The sequence below is a fragment of the Thamnophis sirtalis genome, unplaced genomic scaffold (genome assembly GCF_051295495.1).
Source record: "Thamnophis sirtalis isolate CommonGarterSnake01/CBP01778 unplaced genomic scaffold, rThaSir2_p1.2 scaffold_3, whole genome shotgun sequence".
Taxonomy (NCBI): domain Eukaryota; kingdom Metazoa; phylum Chordata; class Lepidosauria; order Squamata; family Natricidae; genus Thamnophis; species Thamnophis sirtalis.
In genome coordinates, this window is record NW_028261383.1 from 176,450,850 (window position 1) to 176,472,520 (window position 21,671).

Genomic DNA, 21,671 nt, shown 5'->3' on the forward strand with positions numbered 1-21,671 from the left:
AACCAGTTTTTAGTGATATTATAAGCTGTAACTTTTTATTTTTTTTATCACAGAATTATTTGATATTTGGGATATATATACACACACACACATATACAATCTGATTGGCTTGCTTGTCACTTAATAACACAAATGCTTTTTTCCTAATGCTCTAGCAAGGTTTGTTATCTCAAATACAAATTATGTAGGGGGAGAGCTTATTTTAACACATGCACTCAAAAGCCCAATTGGGCTTATTATCTGGGGAGGTCTTATTTTCAGGGAAATGGTATGTATGGACCAGATTACCTATTCTTATTCAACGAAAATTAATACTGAAACCCAGCCAATAATGGTATTTCTTTTTTCAAAAAAAATGGATTTAGATTACCTTCACATAATGACTATAATTGTTTTGGGGTGTTGTTTTTTTTCCAGGGAGAGGAAAAAGTAATTAAGGCTGCATTCCAAGAACATCCAAATGAACAAGGAGCTGTGAAAAATAAAACTGGGGAGGTAATTGATCATGAAAACATTTCTGAAATTCATTGCTAGATTTTTAAAAACTGGCATTTAAGGAGTTGGGATTTCAGGGTTAAAGAAGTTTGAGAATTCTAGACTAACTCAAGTTAACATGCTATGGTTCTTTTATGACTTGTGGACTTCAATTCTCAGAATTTCTGGTCCAGTATGTCTGACCCAGGAATTTGGGATCTGAAATCCACAAGTCATAAAGGGCTGTATTTCCCCACCTCTGCTCTAATGAATACCAGGGGACTTATTTCTGAAAATGTATATAGAATTCTAGCCTTAGATGGAATCTTAACATTAGGTTATTCACAAAAAAGAGCAAATCCCAGGGCTATACAATACAAGATTATGCTTTTGAATTAAACTACCATATGCCTGGTATTGTTTTTGACCATATGAACTCCAAAACTTCAAATTCAACAAACAATAATCAGGCTAGATAATATCATCATACCCATCAATTTTGAAAGATTTGTGCCTTCAATTTGTTTCTATATACAATTATATGGTAGTTTTAATTTTTAAAGGTCTATTTGAATAACAGCCTACTTTAAAGTCCACTTTATACTTCATGAATTTGTTGATTGGTAAACGTTTTTCTCTAAATATCTTGCTTTTAGAGATCTTTGTTTTAAGGAGAAAACAAGTATTTTCAGCAATGGTATTTTCAGCAATGGCATTCAATTTTTGAATTATTCTTCCTAGTACACTGGGGAGATGCCAACACTGGCACCTTTAAACCTTTTTGGAGTATAACAAAATATCTTAATCAATTGGCATAAAATGAAGTCCGACACACTTCAGGCTCACCTGCTTCCTTTGCTTCTACCAGAACTAGAAAGAAAAGTTTTAAAGTTTTATTCCGTTTTAGACTGCCTGTCTTGTTCATTTGAACAAGAAATATTACTGTCAAAAAACCAGCCCTGTCTTCAAACTGATCACATTCTAATCAGAAAGAAGTAATTAGTTTTAGAGAATAAGGATGAAATTACGAAATTATCTAAACATCTACAGGGAGGTTGGAATAGGGGTGGAGGGTCAAATGACAAAACAAACATTGCAATTTAATATCTGTTCCTTTTGTCCATGCACTCTGACACAACCACGGGGCTTTGAAGGTGCTTCTGCAACATGGGAAGGAAGATTTCTCAATTTAGACATTTTTCTGATCTATTAAAAAAAAAAATCTGTCTATAATCCAAATCCTCCTTTTCTCGGTAAACGAACAGCCTGTGCAATTGTTCAGATTGCTTTAGATTAGATTACCTCCCTGCGTCCCATCAGATCGCATAGAGTTGGCCTCCTCCGTATTCCATCCGCCAGTCAGTGCCGACTGGCGACTACTCGGAGGAGAGCCTTCTCTGTTGCGGCTCCGACACTATGGAACAATCTCCCCGTGGAGATTCGTACCCTCACCACCGTCCAGGCCTTCCGCACAGCCCTCAAGAACTGGCTAGCCCGTCAGGCCTGGGGATAATCTTATTTTCGCCCCTCCCGAATGCTGAGTGAATGTTGAGTTTTATTGTCTAATTTACTTTGTGCACATTTCTTTTTGGTATTGTCCTACACTCCCCTTCCTTTTTTGATTGTAAGCCGCCCTGAGTCCCCTCAGGGAAAAGGGCGGCCTATAAATAAATAAATCTACAATCTACAATCTACAATCTTTAAACGTTTTCCTTTCCTCACAAGGGTGCTATTCAGATAATCAACCACCGGCTATGCGAGAAAATAAACCAGTTAAACAATTTGAAGCATCAAGTGGAGATGAGGAAGCTGAGGCTGGAGGAGCTGCAAACTCAATACAGTACCAAGGCACAAGAAATCAATGATATGCAAGAAATGGAAGAAGGGAATATCGAGGCAGCCAAGGTGAGAGAAGCCTGAATCTTTTGGAAAGAGGAAGCCAATACTTTTCCTGACCTCACAGGGTCTACAACAATTTGTCACAGCCAACTTGCCATCGCCAACTCACCACGGCCAACTTGTTGCAGCCAGCTTGCTGTGGACAATTTGGCAAGCTAACCCACCGTGGGGCAACTCACTCCAGGACAAGAGTTACAATAATATCAAAGAAATAGTGGAATAGAATCATTAAAGAAAGGATGCCCAAGGAGGGACAAAATGAAAAGTGAAGGACAAAAATTAAAATATCTTAAAAATTACTTTAAATCAGTGGTTCCCAAACTTGGCAACTTTAAGACTTGTGGACTTCAACTCTCAGAATTCTCCAGCCAGCTCTGCTGGCTGGAGAATTCTGGGAGTTGAAGTCCACAAGTCTTAAAGTTGCCAAGTTTGGGAACCACTGCTTTAAATAATGAAATTGAATTGTTCAATTGTCCAGCAGCAAGTTGTCCTGTGACAAGTTGCCCGTGTTGCGTTTTCTCTCAGCAAGTTGGCCATGGCGAGTTTCCCCTTTCCATTCCTCACATGGGCTGGCAGCCTTTTCCAATATTCAAATAGGCGTAGTCTTTCCTCATTGTTTATCTAAAGCAAAGCATAAAAGCTCGGAAGATTGTGTTGAAGGCTGTTTGGAACCTCTTCCCTTTTAGAAGTGCAGGGCACAATGGGTTGTGTGGCTGCAGTCGGATGGGAAAGGCTTGAGAGCCAGGATCCTAGCCTGCCTCGTTTTCTCACAAAAGTGGGACCGAAAGAATCAGTGCATGAAGGTTTCAAAATGGCTTCAGGTTGAGCGAAGCCAATTTCTAGAGCCATCCAGGTAGCATGAGGGTCATGCTTTTAAGACAGAGATGAGTGCATATACTCTTCCCCTCCTGTAACTTGAGAGACCGCCTCCTGCCGATTACCTCTCTCAGACCAATTAGATCGCACAGGTTGGGTCTCCTCCGGATTCCACCTGCCAGCCAATGTCGGCTGGCGACTCCCCGGGGGAGAGCCTTCTCTGTTGCAGCTCCGGCTCTCTGGAATGAGCTCCCTGTTGAGATCCGGACCCTTACTACCCTCCCGGCCTTCCGCAAAGCCACCAAGTCCTGGCTGTTCCAGCAGGCTGGTGGGGGGGGGGGGGGGGCTGAGAAGCATCTACCTCCACGGAAATTGTGAATGTTGGTTTTGTTTTTAATATGTTGTCTTTGTCTCGTTCCCCCCTTTTCCCTTGTCTTTTGTGAGCAGCCCGGAGTCCTCCGGAAGTGGGCGGCATACAAGACAAACAAACAAACAAACAAACAAACAAATAAATAAATAATAAACTCCTCTTCATGGAATACAGTGATGACTAAAATACCTCCTATATTGCTGTTTTGCTATTTGGACATTCCAAACATCATCAGATAACAGCTCTCATTTTTTACTAGTGGCAGCTATCCTCATGGGACAATTGGTAGTTATAGGAGGGCTGGGCTGATTTGGATTGGAATTGTGACAAGAGCAATGATTCTCTCTTCCTCTTGTTACATTACACCATCCGGAATAATTTTTGATGAGATGGACGCCTATATAAATTTGATAAATAAATAATATCCTAACCACATCCACTGTTTGACAATGAAAATCAAGCATGCATTTGCTAATTATAAGCGTTAATATATAGTTTGTTGGTTGTTATTGTAAAATTATGTAAATATATCATAAGGGGGAGGAAAAGAACGAGTCTACTGTTTTCTCCCTTAACTCTGTCCTTATTCTAGCTATTAGATTTACATCTAAGTACTAGCTGATAACCCAGATAAAAACTGTTCTTCAGCCTGTTTGTGCGGCTGTCTATGCTGGGACAAGTAACAGCTCACTTCGTTACGCGGTGCTAGGGATTTGAACCATCGAACTGCTGACCTTCTGATCGACAACCTCAGCATCTTAGCCACTGAGCCACTGCCTGAGACCCGACCCTCACTGTTTGTGGCCGGTCCCTCAGAAAGTCTTTGATCCAGAACTGTGACCACAAACAGATGAATCATTCTTCTTTTGGGATGCTCACAATAAATAAAATGCCCAAAAGCATTTTATGTATCACCTCATACAATACCTGTCATACAATTGAAGTTATATACACTGAAAATAGCAATAGCAGTTAGACTTATATACCGCTTCATAGGGCTTTCAGCCCTCTCTAAGCAGTTTACAGAGTCAGCATATCGCCCCCAGTCTGGGTCCTCATTTCATCCACCTCGGAAGGAAGGAAGGCTGAGTCAACCCTGAGCTGGTGAGATTAGAACCACTGAACTGCAGATAGCAGTCAGCTGAAGTGGCCTGCAGTGCTGCACCCTAACCACTGTGCCACCAAAAGAATAAGCAGATGCCAAGTGTTGAATAAGACGTCCTGGACTTTTACCAAATTACAGTCCACACTGTTTGAAGAACAGGACAATGCATTCTTAACAAGAAAGCAACACTACAGACTCAGAATCATAGCCTGGAGGGGATCTTGAAGGTCTTCTAGTCGAAACCCCTGCTCAAGGCAGGAGTCTTATACTATCCCAGTCAAATGGTTGTTAGACTGTTTTTGAAAACCTCCAGTGATGGAATACCCACATCCCCAGGAGGCAAGCTGTTCCATTTCTTTTGCTTGTAAATTCCCTCAAGCTCAGAAAAATATTGGAAAGTTTTTCTTCAGTAATAGTGCGATTAACGTGGACATTCCAATCCTAGACTAGATGTCAGCCTCTGCTTCACTTACTGGCTTTCGGCTGCCATGGCAAACGGGGAGGGTGGGGCACGGTATTTGGGATGGGAATAAATGGTACAGGAGTGAGAGTCCAAAGGGGAGTTTTGTTCTCACCCTCTTCTGGGCATGCTGAGGGACGATGTGTGGACCTGGTCAAGGCCAACCGTCCTGCCTACCAACCTGATGATGCTTTTTGGAGATGCAACCCACATGACCCCCTAAGGGAGTTGCAGATTGGGCAATGGGGTGGGGGTTGTTGGAGGGAGGGGGCCGGGCAAATGTTTGACATGTATGATTTCACCCCTTTTTCTGACTCAGACCTTGCTTTACTTCGCTGCTATCTATTCATAACCAGTAAAAGTACTTTTAATTCCTAAACAATGGAGTTGAGAGGTTTCTTCCTTGGTTACTGAATGAGGCAAAGCTGGCACTAGGAGGCCTTGCTCACTGTTACTCATGTCTTATTATCTCTCTCCACTTGAAGAGCAGCAAGGGTGGTTTTGAGTGCACTTTGGTATACCCGTGCAATGCATCTACTTTGTGAGCTTCGCTAGTTCTCAGTGGGCTTTCGAGTGCAACTCAATCTGCTGATTACTCTATATAAAGGGACAGGACCACATGTCTCCAGTAATTTGTTTTTCATCTCAAGAGGTCTGATTTTGCGGCCCTTCTTTTAAACCATGAGGCCTAATAGAAGGAAGGAAGGAAGCTCCCCTTGTCTGTTACAGCACTCCCCTATGGCACAAAATATCCCTTGAGTCCCTGATCCTGCTAATCTTTTGTAAGATACTGGAGATCTGTTTCTTTCCCCAAACATTGGACCAGACTATTAGTGTTGTGGCTATATGGAGTTGAGTGACTCCAGACGTGATGTGTTGTTTTTAAATTGTTAAGTTCCACAATATGAAAAACACTGAGATGAAAATTGATCTCTTTGGGGCATTGAGCTACTGTAAAGCAATTACTCACCTTTCAGCAACTCTATAGCACTTTACCACAGGGACCAAAATGAATTGGATGGAGTTTTAGAGGCTTTTCAATATCCTTGGCTCAGCTGCTGCCTTAATTTGCTGCTCTTTGCATCTAGACTCTGCGAACACTGGAGAACCGTTTGGAAAAGGCCCGATTCAAGACTGAGGAGGCTGTACGCATCACCAACATGTATAAGAAGCTAAAAGCACATATGCAGGTATGATGCCCTTCATCAAAATAGATGATTTCAAAACAGGATACACAACCCTAGGCATTCCCCACAATCTTGAAAGAAAGAAGATATGTTTTACCCACTACTAGTGTAGTGCTATTCAATTTGCAGTGATCAAAAAACAACATAACATCTTTTGCTCAGGGGTTTCCTGAGGAGGAGGTACCTAATCTCTGAGCTCCTGTTAATATCTGGATTATGGACAGTTTAGGAATTTATGTGCTCAATAATTTTGTTGTATTTACAACACCTGTAATTTTATGGCCCATGGTGGAAATGTGGGAACATTTAAAGTTGATTGTTCTATAATTCTCTCTGAAATTTTCATCCCCTTTCCAGGAGGAAAGCTTGCACTTTCAGAACAAGCTGGATGCCCTGGAAGCGGAAATTTTACGTCTGCGCCATGAGCTCCAAGAACTGGAAAGCGTGAACACTGAAGCACAACATGCTCGCAACGTTGCAAGGGTAGGGGAATGGGATAAGCACAGTATTAAATAAGAGATGCGGTATCAGCAATGGAAGAGAATATGCAATGCTCTGTTCAGTCTCACAACCATAGGTTAGGATTTAATTCAGATAAGGTACTATTCTGACCCCCTCCTCCATCCAGTAACGAATGCCGAGACAAGCTTAAATGGAATGTCCTTTAATAACAAGACACCAAAACCTCGGTGGCTGAAAGCCAAGCAAAACAAACAGATAAGGACAGACAGAGATATAGAGATAGATAGATAGATAGATAGATAGATAGATAGATAGATAGATAGATAGATAGATAGATAGATAGATAGCAATAGCAGTTAGACTTATATACCGCTTCATAGGGCTTTCAGCCCTCTCTAAGCGGTTTACAGAGTCAGCATATCGCCCCCACAGTCTGGGTCCTCATTTTACCCACCTCAGAAGGATGGAAGGCTGAGTCAACCCTGAGCCGGTGAGATTTGAACCGCCAAACTGCAGATAGCAGTCAGCTGAAGTGGCCTGCAGTGCTGCATTTAACCACTGCGCCACCTTGGCTTCATAGTCATGTGAACATGTTTTTACAGTGGCCAACCAATTGCTGAAGGAAACCCAGCAGACGGCCTTCAGAGGCAGTTATACTGCCACCAACACTAATAGCCATTAATCCCCAAGTTTTTAAAAAAGGATTTTCAGCTCCGGATAAACCAGTGCTATTATCGCATCAATGTTTCTAATGGACCATTTCAAACAATCTTAAGAGTAGCGGAACTGTGCAGATCTCATGCTTGTTTCCCCTTACAATGCAGGAGCAGCTTTTGACTCAAGAAGAAACCATCTACCGAGAAAGAAAGATTCGAGATAAGAAACTGAAAGACATAAAGAAAATGACAGAAGAAAAGAGAGCGCAGAACGAGCGTGCAGAAAGAAGGGTAGGGTAGCATTTTTTGCTATCCATGAAGTAACTGCCTATTTTTCTTTTCATTCTGATTACCGGCCAAGAGGTCGTTTTGCCTGGCATATGCACAAAAGGTCTACCACGTTTTCCAAAAAAGTGGAAAAGTTAGGATGCCCCTTTCCCTAAATAATTTCATTTCATTTATTTCATTTATTAAATTTATAGGCCGCCCAATCCCGGAGGACTCAAAACACACAATACACATTCGTTCTAATCGGGGCTGGACCTTAACACTAAGGTCAACAGCCCCAGGCCTGCCGGAACAGCCAGGTTTTAACGGCTTTCCTGAAGGCCATGAGAGTGGGAAATAAAATAGAAAAAAAATTATAAATGCAGAAAAAAATTCCATGCGATGCAAGGATTTCTTAGAACTGCCAATTCCCATTGAAATTAATCTGGTAAAAAATCTCACTCATCAATACAAATGTAGTTGAGTGACAGAGTTATATATAGTATGTACAGTTATATATGTTTAAGAACATACAAGCTTGGTAGAAGTAACATTTAAAAGTAAGGCCTGAAATCAAAAATGTTAATTGAATAAAAACTACATATTAAAATTAATCACCTGTAAAATAAACCACCAAGTGCTAATATTAATCCTTTCCTCTTTATATATAAAACCATTCTCTTCGTAGAAACCACTTGAGAAAAAGGCAAATGCTCGCATCAGCATTTTTGTTTTGTTTCCAGTAGAAGTAGCCCAGGGGTGGGTTTCAACCGGTTCGCGGCGGTCCCTGCGAACCGGTTGGTCACCGAACCCAGAAGTAAGTAACTTCCGGAAACGGCGAAGGGCGCGCCCACCCGCCCGTGGTCCTTACCCGGTTTTGACTAGTTCTGCGCTTCCACGCATGCGCAGGACACATACAGCGCCTGCGCGATCGTCCAGGAGCAGCTGGAGCGTCGCGCAGACGCTAGTACGCATGCGTGCACCGCACGCGTGCACGAGGACACCGCCGGCCCCGTTCCAACCGAACCGGTTGGAACGGGGCGAGAAACTCACCCCTGAAGTAGCCCAAAAGGCAGAGAAATGAATAGAAAGCATAGCATAGGGTTTAGCTAAGAGGTACCAGTCCTGGAAGAGTAGAAAAGACAGGGGGGGTGAAAAAACTTTATTGTTGGACTCATCAGACAAGCAGCAGAGATGAATCCTACCCTTCCTAAATCAAGACGGTCTAAACTCTAGCTGATCTCTAAAGACATCCAAGCTTATTTGGCGGTTGTATCTGAAGACATTTTCAAATCCCATTGACTGATTTCCAGCAGCAGCAACCTTTTATTCTTAGGAACTAAAAGGTTTATTTGTATGTTTGTAAGATTGATTTGTGACCATCTCAAATCGAAGAAACTCTAGGACAGTGTTTCTCAACCTTGGCCACTTGAAGATGTCTGGACTTCAACTCCTAGAATTCCCCAGCCAGCGAATGCTGACTGGGGAATTCTGGGAGTTGAAGTCCGGACATCTTCAAGTGGCCAAGGTTGAGAAACACTGCTCTAGGATGTGTACAAAATTCCCCCATTATTTTGGGTGGGGAAGAAGTTCTGTTGGGAGATTAGATTAGATTAGGTTTCACGTCTCTAATATTGAAAATTTAAATCAATTCAAATTGGATTTTAAAAACTGATAATAATATGCTTCTCCCTTTTTTTTTACTAGGATTTCAGCACAACTTTTCAATACCAGTGTATAAATCACACTAAAGTGTTTCAATAAATCCTTAAAAACTTTCAATTGGCTGAGTTATATAACCCTTACTAATTGCACGCAAAGTGTATTTTCTACTTGATTTTTATACATTTCTGGAACTAAGAAATAATGTATAAGGCACTGAAGCCATTCTCTGATTTTGGAAACTCTTGTCCCTTTCCCAATATACAGATTGGATTCATGATTTGCCCTAAATTATGGCTTGTTTTAACCTTGGTTCATTAAATATATTATAGATACCATATTTTTCGGAGTATAAGACGCACCCTTTTTTCCTCAAAAAAGAGATTGAAAATCTGGGTGCATCTTATACATTGAATACAGCATTTTTTGCCTCCCGAAGCCCCGCCCCTTCACCAAAATGGCCGTGCATAGCCTTATGGAGGCTTTCAGAGATCTCCTGGGGGCTGGGGAGGGTAGAAATATGACCGCTTTTTGCCCCCCCCCTCCAGCCCCCAGCAGCACTCTACAAGCCTCCATAAGGCTATGCATGCAGTTTTTTGACAGAAAATGGGCCCATTTCCGTGAAAAACAGGCTGTTTTTTGCTCCTTTTGGGGGGGTAACCCCCAGGAGCACTCTACAACCCCCCCCCCAAGGCTATTCATGCCTTTTATTTGGAAAAAATGGGCCTATTTTCGCAAAAAACAGGCCCGTTTTTGCGAAAATGGGCCCGTTTTTGTGAAAAACATGCCGTTTTGGGGAGGTTTAGCAGAGTGCAAAAACTTTTTTTTTCTTTTGGGAAAGCTCTTTAACTGATTGATGAGAATTAGATTGATCAAGTGCTGTGCCAGCATGAACAAATTTGGGTGCTGTAGATTGTCAGCAATTTCCTTCTCCAGCACATGGATAAATACACCTGGAAACATCTACCTATCTACCTACTCTCTCTCCCTATCTATCTACTGTATTTCTCTCTCTCTCTTTCTATTTCTCTCTCTCTATCCCTCTACCTACCTACCTACCTACCTATACTCACTCACTCACTCCCTACCTACCTACTGTATTTCTCTATCTATCTCTTTATTTCTCTCTCTCTCTATCCCTTTACCTACCTACTTACCTACCTACTCTCTCCCTACCTACCTATTATATTTCTCTCTCTTTCTCTCCCTCTCTATCCCTCTATCTAGCTACCTACTTTTTTAAAAAAATTGCCTCTTCAAAATCTTGGTGCATCTTATACTCAGGTGCGTCTTCTACTCCGAAAAAATTTACTGAGTTCTCACATTATCCTGTCATACACTATAATTTTCAGATCATAGTGGCTAGAATTAAGTAGCACATTAAACCAAGCAAGCCATTTTACAATATAATGTGATCCGAGCCATAGTCAACCTACCTATTTATTTATTTATAACATTTATATGGTAGCCTATCTCACAACCAACTCTGAGTGGCTCCCAATCAAAACTTAAAAGATATATAAAATCATTTTAAAACTATAAAACTCAATCTATTAAAATATTAAAACGTTAACAACAACAAAACTTTGACGCCAATCAATTCTAATGTGCGAACATCTAATCCTCAACACTTTGAGGGAAATCCATAGCTTATTCCAAATAACCATGCCCTCCAATTTAACTTTCCATTTGTCTTTTGAATGAACAGCTGAAAAACGTCCATCTGAAAAAATAAGCGTGCTTCACAGATTTCAGGTCATGCTAGAGGACCAGAAAATAGTCTTGTATTTTTCACTGAAAACTGAGGTGTTTATTATTAATTTGGTTCCCACTACCCCATTCTATGCTTTGATATGTACTGTATATAAAAGTGGAATCAAAAAAGTCATGCAAGTTATTTGCTGGCCTACAGTTTTCATGTCCCATGTGTATTTCCTGTGTTCCAGCACTCCCAGAAGGATCGTATCTCATTTGGAACTGAAGATCTGCTTAGAGAACCTCAGTTTAAGAAATCAAACATCTTGAAAACCAAACAGGCGGTGCTCACGGCCTCTGAAAACTTTGACAAAGTCCGAGCAGCCACTGGGGTCACCGAGGCTAATGTAAGAGCTTTATTTATTGTGTGCTGCAAATTCTTTGTAATTCCTTCCTAAAATGCATTTTTTTTGGCTTCCTGTTCAGCTCTGTGCAGGTATGGAGAATTTGGAATATTTGATTTTCATGAAGAGGTGGATAGAATGGCCAAACATATATGGTGGAAGGGTGTGGTCGTGCTTCTAAAAACCCTATTAGAAGAAAAGGGAAGAGCACATTCAGATACCACTGTCCTGTAGATCAGTGTTTCTCAACCCTTGGAGACTTGAAGTCCTGTGGACTTTAACTCCCAGAATCCCCCAGCTGGCTGGGGGATTCTGGGAGTTGAAGTCCACAGGACTTCAAGCCTCCAAGGGTTGAGAAACACTGCTGTAGATCACAAACAGAATGTCTGACAAACAGGAAACTCCAGAAGGGAAAAAGTTTCCATGGAAGTGCTGTAGATAACAGTGTCATTTTGGTCATTCCTCTGACCAGAATTCTTAAGGTACTCATATATTAGAAAATGAAATTGGAGAGCTAGCCAAAGGAGATAATTTTCTGGTAATTGGTGTCTTAAACCAGTCCTATAATTGGATAAAAGACTGATAGGCCTTTAAGAATCCTAGAACAGATGGAAATTTAATGGAAACGCCGCTGGATTTCATCCTAAATATCATCCACATCTGCAAAAAATGTGAGTGCTGTGGAACCATTTAAAATGGTATCTACGATGACATCAAGTTTAATTTATGTTGAACAAAGTGACTGTTTAAACCAGTAGGAGACTGGTAACAGAAACTGAAATTGAAGTCAAGAGGTCCAATGTTTTTCTAGAATGACCAGGGATTTCTCAAAACACTTGGAACATTTGTAACAGGTGAGAAAAAATACTATTATATCTAAGAGGATATTCATGATTAATAAAAAAAAAAAATTAAAGCAAGAAAAACTCTTTAGAAATTATGTAGAATCCTTGTCCCGATGAGAACAAAACTAAATAAAACTTTGTACTAAAATGTAAACAAATAATAAGGAAAGCCAAAAAGATAGAATGAGCTTACATTCTTGTCTTACGTGTGAAATTCCCACTGATACCTCTTGGTGTGGTAAATACAGAATATTGATCTAGGTAGGTCTTTACTCTGATCCAGTATACCTGTTCGGTCATATTTGTTTATACTGCAAGCAGCGTGGGACTTAGATATTTGTTTTTTGGACCGTTGAAGCCAGGAAAAAAAAATCTGTTCCATATGCACAGTAACCAAATCAATGAAGACTAATCAAGCAGATCCATCCATCACCAGGATTTTACATTACAGAGTTTAAGGTAGCTCAGGAGGAATCAATCAAAATCAGTAGGAGGTGGACTTTCAGTGGTGACGTCACGCTGTGGCGGAGTGAACGAATGAGGCTCTATTCCGTTTCACCTGATTTTTCACGCTTTTTGAAGCCCCCCATGGGCGGATTTGATCTTGAAGGGATCAATGATATAGAGGGGTATCCTTGGAGTTTCGTGGAGAGAGGACGATCTCCCACCCAACAAGAGGAACCCTCTGATCAGGCACGGAAGAACTCGGCCTTTCATGGCAGATCCGAAGGTGGGATGATGCGATAGTTCGAGTAGGAAGAGTTGTAAGCAGCTTGAAGGATAGGCAAGAGGTGAATATAAGAGTATGCGTATGGGGAGAGAACATTTGCTGGACAGAATCATGACGACAGTGACTGCCAAATTGAAGGGAGACGACATCTTGGGAGGGGGGTAATCACACACAGTGGACTCAAAGAAGAAGAAACAACAATCAAAGAGACACTATTAACGAAAACAGGGCAGACTTATAGTGGATTTATAATATCTATTTAAACAAGAGTTCCAGAAGAGTTCCAAAAAAGTTTTACTCTTTAAAGAGATAAATTAGAAAAAGGACTAATCTGTAAATAGAAACCCCAGGAACAAACAGAGGCTTGTTATTTTATTATCCTACAAGATCTTCAATGAACTGATGTGACATATTTATATATCATGAACTCTACTATCAGGCAGCAGCTGTAAGAGTGGATAATCCTCAAAAATAAAAGAATATTAACGATAAAAGGCCATGATTTACAGCTGGGCTAGCATGCCTTTATCTGGGAGGGAAAGAAAAGCCCATAAATATATTTCAGAGGCATCAATTGAGAGACGCCTTATAAGAGATTTGGATGAAAATTAGAATAATTTTTTATACAAAAATTCTGAAATGGATATCAATCATGGAAGCAATGATTTATCCCAACGTAATAGATTTGAACTACAAAGATTTGAACTTTGTAGTGATCTACAAAGAGTTATTGGATGGGCAAGAGAAACTAAAATCAAATCAAGAGTTAAAATTGCAGGGAATTGAAATAGACTGGTGGCCATACATACAGATTCAAACAAGATACAAAGAGGATTTGGAACAATACGGGTTTCAAAATGAGCAACAAGAATTGGATAAAATAGTAACAGGTACGGAAGAAAAAAATGTTTACTAAAATGCCTTTTAAAATTCAAAATGGAGGAGGAAACTGAATGGTAATCAGGGCTAAACATTTTGGGTACAACATTGAATTGGCGCATTGAGAAAAATTGTGGGGGGGAATTATAAATTGACAATGTCGGCTGTGTACAAGGAGAATATCTACAAAACGTTTTATTGGTGGCATTTGCTCCTGGCAAGATTGGCCAAAATGTTCTCCAATAGACCCCCCCACCCCCAAATTGCTGGAAATGCAACCATCAACAAGGGATCTTCTACCACATGTGGTGGACACGTTCCACAGCTAGGGAGTACTGGAAAAAAAATCCAAAAATGATTGGAGGAAATAACGGAACAAAAAATGGATATGAAGCCAGAGCTGTTTCTTCTGGGGATAATAAAAGGAAATATAAGTAAGGAAATTCAATATATTATGCTTCACATTATTATCACCACCAGAATCACATTCGCCCAAAATTAGAATTTTTTTTAGAAATTTTAGAAAAAAATGTCCCTCAAACGCAGAGATCATAAAAAAGGTGCTAGAACAGTGTTTCTCAACCTTGGCAACTTGAAGATGTCTGGACTTCAACTCCCAGAATTCCCCAGCCAGCATTCGCTGGCTGGGGAATTCTGGGAGTTGAAGTCCAGACATCTTCAAGTTGCCAAGGTTGAGAAACACTGTGCTAGAATGCGCGGAAATGGATAAATTAAGGATGGAACTAAGGGATAGAGAGGAAACAGTATTACAAGACATGGAATAGGTGGTATAATTGGCTAGAAAAAAAAATCCTGGTAACAGAAAGCTGTAAAAGTGTAATTGTGATTTTAATGTTTAAAAAATGTTGAATAAAAATTATTTTAAAAAACAAAATCAGTTGGAGAAAAATACCAGAAAATAAATCAAATGTACGCACAAGGTGATTCCAGGCTGAAATAATTTTAGCTGTTTGCCTTTTTTGTTTCTCAGTTAGAAGGGCTAGTTATAAAGTTCAGTTCCAATTTGTACTCTTTCAGCTCTGTTTCGTAGCAACTCCATCCCATCCCACGATCATTCCCTATCAAGGCACACTTGACCTCAACAACCAAGAGCTGTTTAGAGTACTCATTATTCATGTGTGACTAAAAACAGCCCTACCACTTCCATGCACCAGCTGCCACGAGTCTTTCAATTTGGAAACACAGGAGTGCAGTTAGGGCCATCCATCTATTTGGGCTCTTAATATTTTTCAAGGAAATTGGTTTTTTTCCCCGTTATTCTAGAGAAGGGATTGGTTTTTCCTATTGCCTTTCAACATTGGAGGCTTACTTCTGCCTGGTACTTGTCCTTGCCCATTCTCGTAGTCATCCGCCTACTCAGTGTACTAATAGATTTAATACAGTATGAAAATCTCTTCCCACATTGTGGCTTCATGTCCCCAAGGATACAGCTGCTTAGCCAGCACAAGGCCGAGGTTTCTAAGGAACTCATCTGTTCAGAATCCATAGTTATAAAAAGCCATGAATATAAAAGATGGATTTTTTTTTCCCCATCAGTGCTCAGAATATGTGGCTTATGGTGAGACTCAACCTCTGAACAAGACACACACTGAAAGGTCTCAGTCCTTGTGGTTTTCCCCCAAACTGTTCTATGAGCCAATCTCAAATGGATTTGATCTGTCAAAGAAAATCACTAGAAACCCAAACTAGGCAGACTAAGAAAAACCCTTCTTGCTCCTAGATGTCTTTTCATTCCTAGGTCATTAGGATCTTCCCATCAGAATGCAACGATATGAAACTGAAAATGATGCCCTTTGTTGAGTTTGCTCTTGCAACTGTCAGAGTCCCCCCATTATCATTTCCTCCAGGCATCTTTCTCAGATCTGCATCATATAGTTCTGTGTTGTAGGTTGCTCCCCTTTTAACTTGGTTGTTAAGCTGTAAAATGAAGACCAGTCTGTTATTAAAAGCCATATAGATCCAAAGAGCTATGTTGGTTTTGTAGTTTTCTTATATATTTTTTTTCCTGGCTCAAAAGTTTTATTTTCTTTTAAAACAAACATTTCATCATTCCTCAATCAGTAAGACATCGGAGTACAATTTTTTTGTGTGTCAAAATAGTTCTAGTTTACCACCAAATTCTTGTCTAGCCTAATGTATACCCCTCCCTCCCTCCACCCTCCCCCCCAACCCCCCCTCCTCCTCCTCCCCCCGACTTCCCAGAACCCGTACACAGTATGGATGTTTAACAAACACAGTCTAAAATCTATTGAGAAAAAAGAAATAAAGAAATTAATGACATTCTACATTGACCTTAGCTTCTTCTTGCTGAACTAACTTTAAACAATTTAAATCATTTCTGATCTTAAGCATAGGCTAACTGGAATTTCTTGGTCCCGTATTTATTTTGTATATAGTCAATCCATTTTTTCCAGTCTCGTTTATATCTCTCATTTGAGTGATCTTTAAGATATGCTGATATTTTAGCCATCTCGGCTAAGTTTGTAACTTTCAATGTCCATTCTTGAATTGTAGGCAAGTCTTCCTTCTTCCAGTATTGCGCCACCAACAGTCTTGCTGCCGTTATTAAATGCAAAATATATTAAATTATTTATATATATACATATACATATACATATACATATACATATACATATACATATACATATACATATACATATACATATACATATACATATACATATACATATACATATACATATACATATACATATACATATACATATACATATACATATACATATACATATACATATATATATATATATATATATATATATATAAATAAGATGAATATGTTAGATTTGATTAACGATATTTGCAGGCTTCCCTAAGAGGCATATTATATAAGCATATTGTCTCTGATTTGAATGCGAAGACTAGCCTGAGGAGTAGGAAGAAGCCAGGCTGGATTGGTTGATGATGCTTTGCCTATTTTATGGTCATGTGATAGGATGTTGTGGCCTGCTTTCTGGCCCAAGAAGAAACATTCAAACAGTTGGAGGAAATGAAGAATGAGAATGAACTGTCCTTGGAACAGCTTAAAGAAGAAAAGGATGCACTATTACATGAATTAGAGCATACTAAGTACTCAGGAGAGGCCCGGAAAGTAGGGTGAGTACTCGCTTTTCTTTGGCTGGGAGATATGCACCTGAGTAATCAGCAACACACACACTGGCCACCAACATTGCAGAGTGTTGTTTTCTGCTATTCAGTATGAAGGAATGTATAGCAAGTAGCAAACTAAGCAGTGAACATTAGGAGCTGAAGTTCATAGCTTCCTTTCTGGAGTCCAGCACTGTTCCTGTTTTGCTCCAGAGCTCAGAATCTGATGAAGGAGTTACATGACCACCTACAAAAGGAAGAAAAGAGGCGTGATGCAACCCAGGCTGAACTGGACAAGGTGAACCGGGTTCTGTTGAATGCCAAGGCTGGCATTGAACATTTGGCTTCCAAAGTTCAGCATATCAAACTGGTGAGTGCTAAATGATTGGGTTGTTGTTGTTGTTTTGCAGTCACCGATTGGCTATGTCTAGAGTTGAGGCTATCAGCTTGCTAAGGAAGAACACGTCTAAGCCTGCTTGATACCCATCAGACATCATGGCTTCCCATTTTCGCTGTTTATTTAACACCATGACTGTCCCCCATGTTTTCAAAAGGGGGAGCTAATTGTGTCCTTTTCACAAAAAGATAGCAGGAATGAAAGAGATAGAAGAGGCTAGTGTTTATAACAAACATTACAAAGACCCCCTAATATTTGTTGCCCTACTGCAGTGTTTCTCAACCTTGGCGACTTTAAGTCCTGTGGACTTCAACTCCCAGAATCCCCCAGCCAGCTGTGCTGGCTGGGGGATTCTGGGAGTTGAAGTCCACAGGACTTAAAGTCGCCAAGGTTGAGAAACTGGGATTCTGGGAGTTGAAGTCCCCAGGACTTAAAGTCGCCAAGGTTGAGAAACACTGCCCTACTGGAAACAATAACAACTAAAAAGCAATGCATTCGGTGTTTTGTTTCTGACAGATTAGTTTTCTAGCAAATTCCTGAATTTTCTGTTGTGCTGTATTGAAACCCGGGTGCCAGTTAGCAGCGCTTTTTTTTCCTAGGAAGATAGCCACTTCGCTTCCATGGAGTTGGATGAGAAAGCGAGTGAATATGTTCTTGATCTCATGGCCCAAACAGAAGAGAAATTGCTGTATTTGGTGGAATTCTTGAAGGACCGAGACAAGGCAGAGCTTCTAAAGAGAATTGAGGAAGTGGAGGTGAGTCCTGATCAGGCTAAAGAGTAACATAGAATTATATTTTCTTTTTAAAAAAAAACAACCCGTAGAGTCCTTGGTGCTCTCTGAGCTTGGTTATTTTCTTGAAGACGTGCAAGAAAAGTGTTATTGAAGTGGATGGAAAAAGGAAAGTAGCAATGGAGATGTTGCCTAGTCCAGTAACAAAACATCTGGAGCAAACAGCCAACCTTCAGTAGCACCAAGGACTCCATCGTTTAAAGAGATTCTTTATAGTTATCTATTCCCCAATTTACCAAGCAGTGAAATTCTAAAAAACAACACTCCAAAGTTTAGTTTCTTTTAAATGAAGGGTTATTAGAATTTTTGCATTTTTTGTTTTTGTTTTCAAATGACCAAAGAAAGCGCTTTTTTTCCCAAGCTTCTACAGAAGTTCATGGTGCTCAGTGATCATAGTAGACATTACAACAATTAGTAGAACTGTTCAAGGCATTATTTGGCCGTATGTATGATTCATATAATTGTAGATAGAAACAGGCCCTGTGCCTACTCTGGGCTGCTCAAGTTTAGACTGAACTTTTTGCATTAACAAGAAAGCTTTCCAGTTTTGAAGGACATTTTTAAAATAAATTTCAGGCCCAGATTTTGAGTTTCTCATGTAAACTCTATTTTTTTTAAAAAATGGACATGTTTCTATAACACATTTAACATGTGCACTGCTTTAACCCCTTTGTTGAATTTTCAGGATATAGTGAACCATAAATTAATCAAATGGCTAGGTTTGCATAAAACAATAAACCACAAAAGTAAGGTTAGAAGTAACTAGGTTTAGCATGTTAGGCAAATGAAGCTTCTACATCTTTCACTGACCTAGTTAAGCATGTTTTGTGATCAGCCAATAGATATTTTTGCGATAAGCTAGTTGTAAGCTAATACCAAATTAAAGTAGTCATCCTAGGACAGTGTTTCTCAACCTTGGCAACTTGAAGATGTCTGGAGGAGCCAGCATCCGCTGGCTGGGGAATTCTGGGACTTGAAGTCCAGACATCTTCAAGTTGCCAAGGTTGAGAAACACTGTCCTAGGAAGTCCATGGCTGATAAAGACTCGTAATGTTGCTTTTTAGCTCAAAACTCAACACCTCACCCAGTGGCTCCTTCTTTCTGATCTTCATTTGTTTAACTAGGATATACTCTACAGTTTCATGAGCTTTTAATACCTCTGAATTAGCACTATTAATTTGGTGAGCAAAATGTAGATCACAACTGCTGAACTATCAGGTTTGCTAGGCTCTACCTCGGTGCACCAGCTGTCGTTGCTCTCTCCCATGCCTACAATCTAAAGTGTGGTTGTGTTGTTGCAGTTTCATTCTAAACTTGAGAGGAGATTGCCTGCCTTCAATACCAGAGTGAAACTTCCCATTGCGCAGAAGCAGGATATGTATTATGGTAAGTAAGCAAGTGTAGACTGGGATTAGGACAAGGGGGTCAAACTCAAGGCCCATGGGGTGCTTAGGTCCGGCCTGCAGGGCCCCCCTGGAAACAGCGAAGGATCGGCCCGCAGTGCCTCTGCCACAGAGCTCCGTTTTTGGTAGCAGAGCGCTCAGGCCCCCATAGACATCCCCGACCTGAATGATGTTGAGGTGGCATGCCCACCCTCGCCACACCCCCATGCCCCCTGCCCAAAGTCAAACAACCCTGATGCTACCCTCAATGAAATTGAGTTTGACACCCCTGTGTTAGCAATAGCAGTTAGACTTATATACCGCTTCATGGGGCTTTCAGCCCTCTCTAAGCGGTTTACAGAGTCAGCATATCGCCCCCACAGTCTGGGTCCTCATTTCACCCATCTCGGAAGGATGGAAGGCTGAGCCAACCTTGAGCCGGTGAGATTTGAACCGCTGAACTGCAGATAACAGTCAGCTGAAGTGGCCTGCAGTACTGCACCCTAACCACTGCGCCACCTCGGCTCTTTGTTAGGAGGTCAATGTGGCCACAGAACAAGAACTACATGCTGCCTTTTCCGTGGCTCTGTATCCAAGGATTCAACAAGTGGTGGGAGTACAGAATCGACTTTTATCCAGCAGTTAAAGTTGCTGTTTTCTTATGACTGTGGACTCTTTACGATCTTAATTATGCCATGATTCTGTGGAATTACTGAATGGTGAGATTTCCAGTACTTTTTTAAAGCATAAATTGCTTGCCTTTAGTGGCTGTTAAGATAGGCTTGCAAACAAAAAAAGAGAAGTAATCTAAAATGTTATTTCTTTTATTTATATATTCAATATAATTGTTGACTGCCCCAACCTTATTACTTTGGATGGTGTAATTTTCAGCGCTGGGAATAGTACTTTAGCATTTCTTTTTGGCTTTTCCACCATGTGAAAAAAAAATACATAAAATTTTGCAAAAAACACACATTATGAGAATATTACATAAGGTAGACGCCATGCTAATTTTAGTCTCTTTATTTTTAATCTGAAAACTGATTGTCCAAATTTATCCCAGTCTTGCACCAGTTGGTTATGGTCTCTATTAATTTACCTTTATGACTCCTGTGTACGGCCCTAGTAACCTCGAACTCTTGGTTTTGGCTTCACAGATACATCATCTCCCTTAGTTATAAGACAGTGTGGTTGTTTTCTAACTCTGACTTTTGTTTTATGCCAGATTTTACCACTCATCTGCCATATTCTCCTGCCACGGTGGATAATCTTCCTTATGGCTTATGGCGCCATGATGTTTTTGATCTATTTTTTTTAATCTATTTGCAGATGAGGAGGACAGTGGCGAGGAGGACGCTGATGTGGTGACAAGGGCAGCTCTCAAACGTCAATCCCAGCAAATCATCGAGGCCAAGACCAAACGTCGCACTCGCTACAGAAAGAAGGACGGGAAACCGTGATCGCATTCTGTGTGGCCCTTAGAACCTCCTTGGCTATTAAAAGTGCTTCCTAGTTACTGGTCTTCTACATGTGAGCCAGTCCCACGTTTTATGTCCACCCAGTTTTGCAGAACTCAGAGAAATAATGACCCATTATTTGTGGATCTGTCCCACCTGCCTAAGCGCACAGGGAGTGGTGTGTACCTGTGTACACAGGAATTTAGTGAGCTGAAGTCAGTGTCCAGCTCCCGTTTCCCTGCCTTTTATCTCTCAGCTATACGAGAAGAGTGGGTCCATCTATGGAGATGTGACCTTGAGGTTTCTGAAGGAGAGAAGAGAAATTTATCTAGTTCCCCATCCAAATAATCCAGATTATTTCTCAGAGTTTATAAAATCTGTGCCCAGCTGTACCCACTGGGCCTAAATTTGACTGGTTTTGCCGCCCACCCATCCCAACATCCTATCACAAGGGTGGATGTCACTTGCTCTGTGACTTTCTGTATATATCAGAACACACATATTGTTTTGCTGTGTATGATCCAATAAACCCTGTTCAGGCTGAAATTGCCCGTACCTTGTCTGCTTCTGCCAAGATTTTAAAAATTGCATTCAGAGCTGTTGTCAG

The 21,671-nt window shown here is 40.6% G+C and overlaps 1 protein-coding gene across 2 annotated transcripts in view; it reads left to right on the plus strand.

Moving 5' to 3' along the window:
• ODAD3 (outer dynein arm docking complex subunit 3) overlaps positions 1-21,610 on the plus strand; it is a 28,202-nt gene extending 6,592 nt beyond the window's left edge. Inside the window, exons 3-13 of one of the 2 annotated variants that reach the window (XM_087711057.1) lie at positions 418-495; positions 2,200-2,379; positions 6,213-6,314; positions 6,669-6,794; positions 7,598-7,720; positions 11,305-11,460; positions 16,886-17,046; positions 17,251-17,407; positions 18,034-18,189; positions 19,527-19,611; positions 20,937-21,610. In XM_087711057.1, the coding sequence (XP_087567183.1) occupies positions 418-495; positions 2,200-2,379; positions 6,213-6,314; positions 6,669-6,794; positions 7,598-7,720; positions 11,305-11,460; positions 16,886-17,046; positions 17,251-17,407; positions 18,034-18,189; positions 19,527-19,611; positions 20,937-21,067 (1,455 nt within the window). In that variant the 3' untranslated portion in view covers positions 21,068-21,610. Of the gene's footprint in view, positions 1-417; positions 496-2,199; positions 2,380-6,212; positions 6,315-6,668; positions 6,795-7,597; positions 7,721-11,304; positions 11,461-16,885; positions 17,047-17,250; positions 17,408-18,033; positions 18,190-19,526; positions 19,617-20,936 lie in introns of those variants that run through there. The other variant, XM_087711058.1, reaches the window with a different exon arrangement.
• Positions 21,611-21,671: the final 61 nt, after the last annotated feature.